This window comes from Rhagoletis pomonella, unplaced genomic scaffold, assembly GCF_013731165.1.
Source record: "Rhagoletis pomonella isolate Grant_MI unplaced genomic scaffold, Rhpom_1.0 Rhpom_scaffold_00003, whole genome shotgun sequence".
In the NCBI taxonomy this organism is placed as follows: Eukaryota; Metazoa; Arthropoda; class Insecta; order Diptera; family Tephritidae; genus Rhagoletis; species Rhagoletis pomonella.
In genome coordinates this window covers 55,273,934-55,287,700 of record NW_023458557.1, presented here as the reverse complement: position 1 = coordinate 55,287,700, position 13,767 = coordinate 55,273,934, and the positions used below count along the sequence as shown (strand labels likewise).

The 13,767-nt window shown below is 35.4% G+C and overlaps 1 protein-coding gene across 5 annotated transcripts in view; it reads left to right on the top strand.

Annotated features, from left to right (window-relative positions):
- The window catches only part of LOC118735312 (voltage-dependent calcium channel subunit alpha-2/delta-3), a 513,712-nt gene that overhangs the window by 478,191 nt on the left and 21,754 nt on the right, over positions 1 to 13,767 (top strand). For 3 of the 5 annotated variants that reach the window (XM_036464990.1, XM_036464991.1, XM_036464992.1), the window contains 4 exons: positions 6,827 to 7,534; positions 7,609 to 7,706; positions 7,784 to 8,177; positions 8,310 to 8,524. In XM_036464990.1, the coding sequence (XP_036320883.1) occupies positions 6,827 to 7,534; positions 7,609 to 7,706; positions 7,784 to 8,177; positions 8,310 to 8,524 (1,415 nt within the window). The remainder of the gene's footprint in view (positions 1 to 6,826; positions 7,535 to 7,608; positions 7,707 to 7,783; positions 8,178 to 8,309; positions 8,525 to 13,767) is intronic. The other 2 variants (XM_036464993.1, XM_036464995.1) reach the window with 1 other exon arrangement.

Genomic DNA, 13,767 nt, shown 5'->3' with positions numbered 1-13,767 from the left:
TATATGCACTTGAGCATAAAGGCAGCAAAGCAAAATATACTGTATACACATTGCCCATGCGGCTTATAGAAGCGCAGAGACCTCTTGCCAAATTGGTGTTGGAAAAATTCAATGCCGTTTTCTCAGCTAACGAAGGCTTGGAGACAATAAGGGGTGTAGATAAAATTGTAAAGGGCGAGGGAAACGCCCTTATTCCTGATAATATGAACGTTTCAAACGTTCCATGTTTAAATTGGGCGCCGCTTGTATCAACTTACGTCGAGCACACATTTAGTACATTCAAGGCTTTTCTTCGCGAAAATCGAATGAAAATGCTGCCAGAAAACTTCAAAATGCATCTTGTGGTTCAATGTTACTACAACTATACAGATTAAAGTTTTATGAGTTAGAAACTCGAAAGGATAAAATAGTCAAAGATTCAAAGTAAAAATTTTCATATAATGAAACTAGTTCATAGTTTTTCTCTTTTTACTTATAATATAAACATTTCTAAAATAAATGTATTTTTTGATTGTTCTTCGTATTTTCTGTCTTTTTTTAGTGCCTTTTCCTGCCTTTTCCGCTATTTCGTTCTGCCTTTTTTTGCCTTTTTTGCAACACCTAGTGCGTTTTCGTGCCTTTTTCACTATTTTATTTTGGCTTTTCCAGCCTATTTCGTTATTTTATTTTGCCTTTTTTATAGGTTTTTAGGTCCTAAAAAACCGTTCGAAGATTGTCTAGACATACTGTTATATAGAAAGCTACCATGACTCAAAAACAGCAGGCCATTGCGGCATAAGACGATGCACAGGAAAACTCAAACAAAAATATGTGTGGAAAGGCATGAATAAAATGGTTAAAGACCATATTAACAAATGTAAAATCTGTAACGAGGTAAAAATTATTAAATATACAAAAGAAAAGTTGACAATAACAGAGACACCAAATACATCATTTGATGTTGTAATAATAGATACAGTTGGTCCTCTTAGACCATCCAATACATACAGATATATACTAACAATTCAATGCGAACTTACAAAATTTGTAGAAGCGTTTCCTTTGATAACAAAAGACGCAGTGAGTGTAGCAAAAACAATAGTAGAAAAGTTTATTTTAAAATATGGTTGTTTTAGGAAATTAAAAACAGACAAAGGTACTGAATTTACGAACGAATTATTGACAAATATCTGTAAACTAATGAACATAGACATAGTAACATCAACACCATACCATCATGAAACTTTAGGTACAGTTGAAAGAAACCATAGAGTTTTAAATGACTTCTTAATGACAATGGACGGAAAGGATAACTGGAATGAACTATTACCATACTACACATACTCGTACAACACCGCTCCACATAGCACGACTCACTATACATCATTTGAATTAGTATATGGTAAATTATGCTCTTTACCTTGTGAAATTATTAAAAGCAAAGAATCATTCTACAATTTAGACAATTATATAAATGAATTCATAATTAAACTAAGATATGCACATAATCAAGCACAAAAAAATTTGTTAAAAAATAAACAACATAACTCCAATACACAAAAATATATTAACAAACCAAAATTTAAAACAGGAGACGACGTATATTTAAAATAAGAAAAAAAAATTAGATAAACCTTTTAAAGGTCCTTTTAAAATTATATCACAAAACGGATCTAACAGTACTATAATTATGGACAATGTAGAAAAAGAAGCACACAATAATAATTTAATAAAAGCTAGAAATATGTAAAAGTATATAAACGTATGTAAAATTATAATATAAAAATAATTTTGTCAATTATGATTACAAAATCTTTTTTTTTTATAGGGTAAGGGTGTTGTGTGTCTACAAATAATTAGTAAGTAAGGTCAGTAATGTAAACACACATGTGACTGCAATATTAAAGAATAACGTTCTTAACAACAACGTTAAGAATGCAAGCAAAAAGAGTTATGACTCATATATATGTCACAAATTGGGCAAAGCGTTAGCGGCCACTTGCTTTGTAGAAACGATCATATTGCAGCTTGCACATGTGGGTCATTTTTGTGAAGACATTTGTAGTGTTGTATTTTCTCAAGACGATGAACTTTGTAGAGCAACTGTGAAACAATTGGTTTCACAATTGATATTTCTCAATATATGAGAAGTCAATATAAATTTAATTAGAGTAAAAGAAAAGCAATGAGACTTTACTACAAGAACATTTAGAAAATGCAAAACTACAAAATAATAAATTATGATTGGTCACAATATGAAAATTTTGGAAAAGTAACTTAAAATTGGGAGTGTCTTAGATTTAAGGAGAAATGTAAAATTTATTGTAAAAGCAGTTTTCGTGCACTGAAATAAACAGACTTGTTTTGAATCAAGAATCGGCAGCATTGCCTCGTTTTTTTTAACTTGTCTCATCAATAAAAAATAGGCCTTGAGGCCATCACCCTTTTAGCGTGGCTCGCTTAAAAGCTAAAAGTTAAAAATACTTAAAAAATAATAATATAAAAAAAAATAAACATAACAAGCTTTCGGAAAGGTGAAAATCATATGAGTCAAACTTTCTGAAACGGGCCACTAAAATGAAGTTTTAGAATTTCAAATATGTTTTGGCAGATATTCAAAGATCTATATGTGAAAATTAATGTCTTAAAATATTTTTTTGAAAATTTCAATTTTTCAAAAATTTATTCATAAATGAATTTTTGACCTTCTTTTTATCAATTTTATATATTCCTTGCTATATTTCCTTAAATATTCAATGAAAAATAACCAAATTTTAATGGTGTATTCAGAAAAAGTAGCAGAAACGAAAAAGATATTCATATTGAAAAAATTTTATTTTTTAATATTATTAAATAATAATAAATTTACCAATAAACAATTGACAATTTAACTGAAAAATTTTACGATCTTATTCTGTAAAGTATACACTGACAATTCGTGCAAAAATTTTTTAGTGCACTCTATCCCATAACAAAATTATAGTTTAAAAAACTATTTCGTATATTCGTACTGTAATCAGGTATGTAACTTGAGAATACAAATCGCTGCATCTTTTAGGCGCATCAATATTACATAGTTACATCCCGAGCTAATAAAAGGAAGGCAAAAAAGTACGAATGTTTAAACATTATCGTGGATACGCGAAACCACTAGCGACGTTCGAACGCAGCGCCCATAAACCTGGACCCGTTCGTCGTTGCATGCTTACGTTTTAAAAAGCATATAGGTATATTATTATTACATATGTTAATAATTCTTACGATTAATTCTTTATATTAATAATTATTGAAATCTCAGTGCCTAAATTTATTTTCGAAATCATGAGGCTCCTAAATTCTGAGAATCTTGAGTACAGACTAGAGGTGTGCATAAATGATTTGAAATGCTGTTTATAAAATAATAGTTGAACTAATATCACGGCGTATTAACACAAAATGACTAACATGGAACACACTGCTGCCGTTCACTTCACACCCAACTGTTTTACTGCACTCGCTGTGCTGCCCCGTTACTTTGCTCTCTTTAGTGTAAATCAGTATTTGCAGTAAACAAACAAATACTGTCATTGCAGGAATTATAGTTAGCAGCGACACTACAGTGTTTGTTTTGATGGCGGGCAAGCATTGATTTAACTTTTTTTTACTGTCAAGTGAATTTGATTCATTACTGCATTTCTGATATTGTACACCTCTAGTACGCGTCCGTTAAACAAACGAGAATCGCGTATATCAGTGTCACTGCCCACGGAAAAGAAGCGATGGCATTGGTGGCTGCGTTAAAAAATGCATACTGCGCTAGTCTACAGGACAAAACTATTCTTTCGACCCAATATTGTTCGACTGATTTTGATTTTGTACTTTAGCTGAATATAAAAAACATGAGAAGGTGTTGGCGAAACGTTTTCCTAGAGCCAAAACCATCAAGTGGACACACCAGTTTCATTACTACAAACCCTCAGCTTCAAATTGTTTAGAATGTAAGATTTTTTCAAGCCACTCAGAATATGTAATTGTAAAAATATAAAAAAAAGTCAACGCTGTAATTAAATAACAAAATTAGGAAACGTATTTAATTAAAAAATTTTCCATTCATAAAGTACCAATCATTTATAAGATACTTATGTTGATAAAAAGATAAGCATGCAACGATGAACGGGCCCAGGTTTATAGGCGGTGCGTTCCAACGTCGGTAGTGGTTTCGCGTATCCACGGTAATGTTTAAACATTCGTACTTTTTTATGGGATAGAGTGCACTAAAATATTTTTGCACGAATGGTTAGTGTATACTTTACATATCAAATAAAACACCTCCTTGAGGTAAAATTTTCGAGTGACGAAAGCTGAACTAGAAACACAAAATTTATGATATCAATTTCGTGATGAAAATTATACGCATTTTTTAACTGCCTTTGAAACGAACGGAAAATCCTTTTTATTCATACGAATCGTTGCAAAAGTTCTGTTTATTATTTTGTGTTTCTATCACTAAACGGAATTTCGCAATGTAACGAATAAATAAAAAAATAATCGGTAGCTACCTGATAAACTCCGTCAATTACCGACCGACTACTTGAAGTGTATTTCATCAATTACTTTCACAAAACAATGTCCTAAGCGGTAGTCATCATCGGCTCTGTCTGCACTACCGGGAGTTACTAAAGTAGTCACTTGCGTAATTTATGGGCGCCCTCTGTTGTAGTTTTTCCCTATCCTGCTTACGACTGGTTCGACTCTGCACTACCATGTGCACTACCACGGGTTAATAGAGTAGCTACTTACCTAGGAGTCGGTGCAGTAGCTGTTCAAACGTACCGATTGACCCCAGCAGTTCTGGAGGGGCTGTCTCGCTTTGATTTCGGAATGCTTACACATTACACATATTCTCTTGCTCTTTATTTGCTTGTGTTACATTGCCAACCTTTGAAATTTTATGACGAATGGAGTGAAGTTTCACTTTGTCGTTGCCGTAAAGTGAGGAACAATTTATCTGCCCAGTTAGTAAAGGCAATATCTAGTAGAATATCTCATCATTTTCCATGGCAAGAAAAAAATATTGCACATGATTTAAAAGCAGATTTTGAAAAAAGATTTGCCGATTTGAAGTTATTTAAATCTACGTTTGCATACTTCATAAAACCTTTTTTATGTAACATAATTGAGGATGAATTTGTAATATCCGAAAAACTCCTTTCTAAGAAAATCGAAGAAAATTTGGAGTTTTTGGAATTAAAAGAAGATAAGGCACAGGAAATGCAACATAAAGCTTTGCCATTGCTTGGATTCCGGCAACAATTACCAGATTTAAAATATCCGCTGGTGAAAACAGCTGCGTGACGCACATTAGCTCTGATCCAATACATTTCGTGAAAAATCCTGTAAAACTGTCAAACAGCAAAATTACTCTCTGAAGTGAGAGTAAACAGTGAGTAAAAACAAAAAGTACGGGAACAAAAAATCCATCTTTCCTGTTAAAACGTCAACCAGTGATTGCTTGACACTTTTCATGATTTTACCAGAAGAAAAAGTTCGGGTAAAATCTTGCAACTTCATTCTCTACACAACTCTCCAAAAGTCGCTCTCATTTACAGAATTTTGGAGGATTTTGGAGTACGGGAACATTTTTCCTGCAACTTCCTGCAAGTTCGTGTAAAATCCTGTAAGTTCATGGAGTACTGGATCAGAGCTATTTTAAATTTTTTGTTACAACGTATAACTGTGAGTCTTTGTATTCTACAGTGAAATTCGTAAAGTCAGAATACCGTTCACGTCAGTTGCATTCGCGCACCTTATAATTATTGAAAGTTATAAAAACTATAAGCTTTTTGTGTTCGTATACCCAAAAAACTTGCAAAGTAGGGGAAATCGAGAGAGCAAAATGACATTTAATTTTGAGGGAAAGCCGCTAGTTTCTGCTGGAATAATTTTTGCCAACAGCAATTTGCCAACAAGGAAACAGCTGATCAAAAACAGCTGGTTGAAATTTACGCAAATCCCTAAATTGAATTTGTTGGTTTGGAAGTTAAAATAGTAAAGTGCCACTAATTAAACTTGTAAGAAGTAAGTAGTTATTCGTTTAGTCAGTGAACTGTTTCAGGATAAGACTTCGGGATTTGTTTTATTACGTTTTCAATTTTATAATTTTGAATGTAAACAAAATTTATATCAGCTGTTCGTCTAACTTGCAAGTTTCTGCAAATTTTCTGTTCGCGTACTATTTTGGATATTTATTCCTGTGAGAGAACAGATGACATTTCGCCGGAATTTCGGTGTTGGACATTTTTTACTGGAGATTTTAAACGAACGTACCTATTGACTAACCAACATTTAACAGAACTGTTACAAACGGCTTTAACTGACGTAAAACCAGATTCAGAAAATTTGGCCAAAGGGATCTTTTGAAGTTGCTTTAAAATCAATCTTACGTACATTAGAATAATAGTAAAATTAATGTTTTTCGTTTCTAATAATAATTTTATTTAAAAATAAAATTTTTGTTTTTGTTGTATTTTTTTGTGACTCTTTGTAGCTTTTAGAATTTACATGTGGCTCTTTTCGGCCTCGGCCTTGCCCACCCCTGGTATATACATACTTACATCTAGAATTTAGTTGGAACAACACTGTAGTTCAAACACTGTTTGACTGAGTTGTTCTTTTAGTTACAGTTTTATGCCTTATATCGGTTTACCTCTAGGTTCCTTTTTAAAACCGCCCACATACGTATCTATTTTATGAAAAATTTTTGGTATTATCCTTTCTTAAAATTGCGACACATTTACTAGGCTCGACTTCAAAATTCATTTAGTATTCATCACATTAAACATTTGACTATATTTTCTTTTCCCTCCAGTACAACCAGTCGGGCGAAGGCAGTCAATGTAATCAAGCCATTATGCTCATCACCGAGAGTACATCTGAAACCCATAGCGACATAATCAAGCAATATAATTGGCCTCATATGCCCGTACGAATTTTTACATATCTGATCGGTTCCGATTCGAGTAGTCGCAGCAACTTGCATGAAATGGCCTGCTCCAACAAAGGATTCTTTGTGCAAATCAATGATATGGAGGATGCTCGCAAGAAAGTTATCGATTATGCACTAGTTATGGCACGGCCCATGATTATGTATCAGGCCGATCATCCAGTACATTGGAGTCCAGTTTTCGTCGCCGGCAAGACAGGTGGTTTGGCACGTGACTCCGACTACCAGCGACGGCTGGTGACGACAGTTTCAACTCCGGTCTTCGATAGACGAAACCATTCGGTGCGTGTGGCTAATTTACTCGGTGTTGTAGGCACCGATGTGCCCATCGAGGAGATACGAAAAATGATACCGCAACATAAATTGGGGCCGAATGGATATTCGTTTATCGTTGATAACAATGGACGTGTACTGTATCATCCAGATTTGCGTCCTATGAGTGATGGTAATCAATATATTGATCAGTTGCGGCCGCGGTACACGTCGGTCGACATAACGGAGTTGGAACTGCCGGAAACCGAAGTGGGCAATGAGCATGAAATTGTCGAAATGAATAAGAATCTGCTGTATGATGTAAGTAGAGAGAGAAAACGCTGAACTCATTTTAATAAGCGGTGAGATTTAAAACGACTTTTATACGTCTACAGATGCGCAATGACATGCTTATGCCCAAAGAAGGTGAAACCGAATTCACTGTATTCAACCACTTTGATGGTATGAAACGTGTAACGGCGCGTACGCAAAGGTAAAGGTTATTTACCAAATCTATCTACTTTAGATCACCAAGACAAATTAGACTAATGTTCAATCTACACATTGCAGGTATTTTTATGGACCTATTGAAGACACGCCATTCACTTTAGCTGTTGTACTCCCTGAAAAATATGGAAGCCATGAATTAGTCTCCCAACAAGAAATACGGCACTCCCGCCGAAATGGTAAAGGAGTTCGATATCATAAAAATCGTGGCAATAATATTCATATATCTTCATCTTTTCGCACAGTGACCGAATACTTCAAAGGAGATAATTGGCGCGTACACCCCGATTGGGTGTATTGTGAGTACAACAGTGTTAGTGATTTAGAGAAAGAGCGTGAAAGCTCGGGCGAATATCTGTCAGCCTCTCGGGAACAAGAATTAAGTTTTGGCTCACCCGAAGAGCAGGTGTTACATTTCTTGGGTCGTGCAGGTCGGCCAGGCTGGAAGTGGATGTCGGTAAGCAAGTTGAATAATAAGGCCATTTGTTCGAAGAAAGCGCAACGAACCTCTGAAACTCAATAAAAAACATTTCATTATTAAACACACCAAACTTTTGTTTTTAACCACCAAATTTCTTTTTCTCTGCAGGTGCGCCCAAAACCACCGCAACCACACCACGCCATGCATGGTGCTACACCTGTCGGCCATTTTGCCCAACATCTAAATAATGTTCAAGGATCTCGCAAAGCTGAACCATACTTTTGCGATCGAACCTTAGTACAGAGTTTGGTGCGTGATGCTATGGTAACCGATGGTCTGGACCGAAATTCAACTGTAACTTCAACTGGCAAAGAAGATAAACAGTATGTGTCCGGGGAACATGCTGTGCGGGAGCAAGAATTCTCGCGCGTTAACATTGTTATTTTAATATCTTTTTTTCATTTTAGTCTGCACAATGCAAACAAGAGATAACAATAATGGTGGCAATAAGAGCAAACACATTTCTCTTAATTATAGTTGGTCGTGAACACTTTTTGAATACCACTTATAATAATATTATATTATATTATAATATTCACTACTCGCAAATTCCTATTAGCTTTGAAAATACCGCTAAGAAAATAATGAGCTCATGCACATTCTTCTCATGGGCTTTAATTTAAACCTCCTACTCTGTCATAATATTTTAGTAATTTTAATACCAATTCTCGCTCAACCTCTTACCGAAGAATATTCAATACAGCACTAACATTAAATTGGCAAGTTGAGCTAAAAGCGGGGAAGTAGCATACATAGATAATGTTTTCCTCTACATTGCACAGAGGGCCAGATAGAGAGAGTTTAAAATGCCAGAATCATTTATCAGTGAGACGAAGTTTCAACTGTATGTATTCTATGGCATAGAAATTAACGTAAAGTATGTCAAAAGACTACTAAATTTATAATACATCAAATAAGCGTGGTAGAACCGAAAATTCAGTATTACGTAAATGCTGCGACTCTTATAAAAAACGAGATGTCTGTAAACGCGCAAATAAATTTGGCATCCATTTTATTAAAACAGTTGTCAGTTATTAAGTAAAGACGGATTCTAAAGTTTTTAGGGTCGCTGATCACGAATGTACCATCAGAATTTTAATATTCAAAATGGCGGAAGATTTTTTAAGAATCTGAAAATTAAACTTTTGAGCCTATAATGTAAACTTCGCAGTGATCTTTTTCAAATTAAATGGATTTATATTTTTCTGGCTCCACACTGAGTACGCCATTTTGAATATAGCATCCGATTCGTAATCATCAATCTCAAAAATTTAGAATTTTAACTCCAAAAATATCCACGAAACAAATTTCAACTAATTTTAACAAATTAAAATAAACTGACCGCCATATTCGATCCGCAATTTTGAATTTTTTAAATTTAATATCAGGTTCGTAATCAGCGACCCCGAAAACGCCAGCGAGCAAGTTTTAAGCCAATCCGATAAGATTTTTAATTTAGCTAGTTTTGACTCTTCCTGGCCCACAGTGCATTGCCGCAACAGAGGTCATTCTACTCCAGACCCATTCGGTAGGCGTGTGTTCCCATCAACAATGGCCTTTAATAACCCTGATTGCATGTCGAAGCAGTGACCGCTTCAGCCAGACGTGTTGTAAGCATTGTAAATCATCCTCTATTCGGATGGTCGTTAAGGTTATTTTCCAGCCTGAATTCGCAAGATTATTACAGAATACCCGCGTACAGAGCGGCACTGATGACCCGCTATTCATCTCACATGCTGTAAGTTGCCTTATAAATGTGTATGTATATACATATTTGTGGCTTGGCTTCTGTATTATGTATGTGCATATGTGTGGGACCTACCTACTGGGGATGCCAATCCCGGGAGCCCGGTGTTTTTTAGGTCCAGTAAAAGTTTAATTATTGCATTGATAGTCAGAACTTTTTTATGAATTTTGAAGTATGATTTTTGGAAAATGCCGTCCTGACTGCAATTAACAAATAGCTTGAAACTGTTCTTTTAAATTGCAACCTTTTTTAGATTTAAATGAATGTACTCACAACGTCTCTAATGTAAACGAAACAGAGAGTTTTAAGAAAAAGTTCCATAATTTTTTAAATCAATCTACTCAAATCGAAAAAGTTTTAATTTATTCGACGTGCTGGTAAAAGAAGTTCAAATATTTGGTAGATGAGGAGATAGGAGTCACAAACTTCAAATGGCTTTATAGTTGAGCCTAAAGATGTTTTTCATCAGCAGGTTTTGTATGTAACAAGTTCAGGCCAAGATTAGAAGACTCCCCTTTAAATACTTTGCTGCTCTTACGTACACATTTCAAGTGCAATAATAACAACACCTGCACAAAAAATGGGGTGTGTGCTTCTAACAAGACCAACCTACCGACATGTACTTCGACTCTGTGAATGGGAATCTGATGTCCGTTTGACTCGTTCACCCTCAAAATTTCGAGTTAATTGCGAAAGAAATGGCAAAAAATCGTCATTTGTGTATGGAGTAGAATAAACATATTTAAAGAATTTGTTTTTGTATATATTTTTTATTAATCATTACTTTCAAAAGTACCTGGTATTTACATTGTTATTTGTGATGTATGCGTTCCTCAATCACACGGTTTTTTTCAATACAATTTAAAAAATATATTTCTTTTAGATTTGTCTGATTTAATAAATATGTAAATTTTACAATCAATTTATCGTAAATTTTAAATGCTTTCAGATATTGAATTTTTACCCATATTCATAAAAATTATGACTCAATGTGAATCCCGAGATTACTGAATAAATATCCTGAAATCCCGGGATCACAATTTTCCTAATATTTTGGCATCCCTAGTATCTACCTGTCACCACATTTAGGGTATGTTTGCACTCCATGACTGGCTATCAGAGAAGATAGCTACTGCATGCAGATGGATAGAAGAATCGGTCAGCTATCATGCAGCCAGTCTATCCTTTTCGCATCTTTATACCCATCAGATGCCAACGGGTATCCAGAGGTAATGATGTACATAGGTTCTGGGTTCCGTGGAGAACACTCCCAGCCGCCAAACGCCTGCTAAATATACATATATAATATATATATAATATATATATAATATATATAATATATACGGATTCGTTTCCAGCACTTTTTACAATAAAATATATGCTTCAAAATGATTCCTGAATAAATTTGGTGTCGAATGTTTGGCCCACGATGATCATAGTGCAAACGTACTCAGATTTTTTTAAATCCTGTATCATGAAGATGTGTAGAAGCACCATACCTATAAAGACTCTCTATACATAATCCCAGTTCTCTAATAGTCAAGGCACCCAGTGAAGCAAAAAGGATTTATCAGTGCCAACTAACAATCAAGGTCTTCGTAGGATATGACTTGATCATCCCAGTAATGACAGAGACTTAATTTCACTGCTGTAAATTTACTACTGTACTAAAACATTTTACCTCGACGGCTTTCCAAAAAACCAACGGGCTGCAAGCAATTCTCAGGAGGATCGATGACTTGTATATCCACGACGTGAGACCAGCGCGTTAACCCCAACTCTTACCTGATATTGTGTTTTTATCTCGGCTCTATGCTGGAAGAAAGAGAAAAGGGAGGATAGCTGAAGTTTTGTATTTGTATTTTAACTTTTAAATGAGAGTAATGCAGTCTAAAAGCTTAAACAGTAGGCAGCGTTGATCCGGATTAACTCGGACTTAATCTGGATCAACTGCAGTTAATTCCCGAGTTGATCCGGATCAACGCTGCTGTCTGTTTATGCTTTTAAACAGCCTACACCAAGTGCACAGATTTATGTCCGTGAAATCATACAAAGTACATATTTTCAAGCACATAGGGCCGGGGTGTCCAGGCAACATTCCAGGTGTTTCTCTACTCAGGTACAGGCTAAGAAGTACCTTGTAGTAAGACTCAGTGGATGGCCTCGCAGTGCTTCTAGAAGTAAGGCTCATTGGATGGCCTCGCAGTGCTACTAGAAGTATTAAATCTACTCTTATTGCTGGTAACAAGAAATCAATAAGTTTGCAAACATGTGGCCCTGCCTACGTGTCCACACCCTTTCTACCTGCCGTTACATGCACTGATCATGTGATTATTTGATTTCCTGTAGAGGTGTTGGTCAGTACGTCACTAGTGAGGCGTCTGAGCGAACTCCCTTTTCTACAATAAGCTTCGCGTAGGTAGTCTATATATATAAAACAATAGCCGTTTTCGTTGCTCGGAGTTAACTCAGAAACTACTGCATAGATTTCAGTCAAATTTTCAGAGGTTATACCTTGCATATATGGTCCTATTATAGGCTACCAGAAAACTCGCTAGGTGGCGCTGGGGTCGAGTTATTTATAAAAGTCATATTTATGAACCGATTTCGTTCAAATTCAAAACGTGTGCTACCTGTATGATGAAATATTGGTTTCCTAAAAATGAACCCGCTATATTTTATAAAATCTGATTGAAATTCAGTGGTTTTGCAGAAAAGGGACCTAATGGATTGCGCTGCAGCCGAAATATATAGAAACCTACACGGGGTTTGATCTGCTTTGGCCCTATATTCATCTTAGACCAATTTACTTTTTATAGGGCTAAATGGAGGATTCGTTTAAGTATGCATGTAAAGACCGCAACATTGTGTAAGCGCACCTTTGTCTGATGCCCTCATACACCCTTAACCCTCTAGTAGGCCAATTTTTTTATGAGTTGAAAAAATCAGGAATGGGTGATTTTAGCACGACAAATCCAAAAATGATGTCCATTTCGATCTGTGACCGTAACTTTTTTCTACAAGGGAGAAAAACCAAGACCGTCTGGAGACCGGCTCGCCGATATACTTTGACATGTTCTCAGCTTTCTCTTACACAATGTTAACCTACGAACCGGCAATCCCGTCTGCAGACGGTCAAAAATGCAAACTGGGTTTTTATGTGTCGGCAATCCGGTCTGTAGACGGTCTGTGTTCGAAAGCAATTTTCTCCATTTCGAATAGTGATATAATTATAAAACCTATATTAAAATACGGTGCTTTTAACTACGAAATCCACCGAAATTTTGTATATCAAAAAATTTTTCAAAAGAAAAAAATTCTTTAATTACGAAATTACTAAATAGCAAGAAATAATTAATTTTAACCGTGTCTTTCACAATCTGTAATTCAACTGCCGATTAAAATAAAACGGATTGACATAACGGATTCAAATTAACTTCGCCGTAAGGGTACGATTTTTGTCTAAAGATCGTGCCTTACGAATATAGAAAAAAATTATTATAGGTGCACTAAAAAGGTGTTTAGTTAACGACCGTCTGGAGGCGGTTCAGCCTACTAGAGGGTTAATGCGATCTTGCATTTACCTCTGATTGAGGAAATTGCTCGGGGCGGCCGTTTTTGTAGCAGTAGGGCTCAAAGAAACCAGTTTATAAATATTAAGACGAATTGTAAAAGTGGCGAATCGCCAAGGAAAGATTCGACCACATCCGTCCATGAAGGAATGCGGTAGGTATATCAATGGCTTCATTTGAACGATATTTAAGAGATCACGCGACTCATTTAGTCAATGTACGGGAAAACTTTTCATCCTGTGGGGGG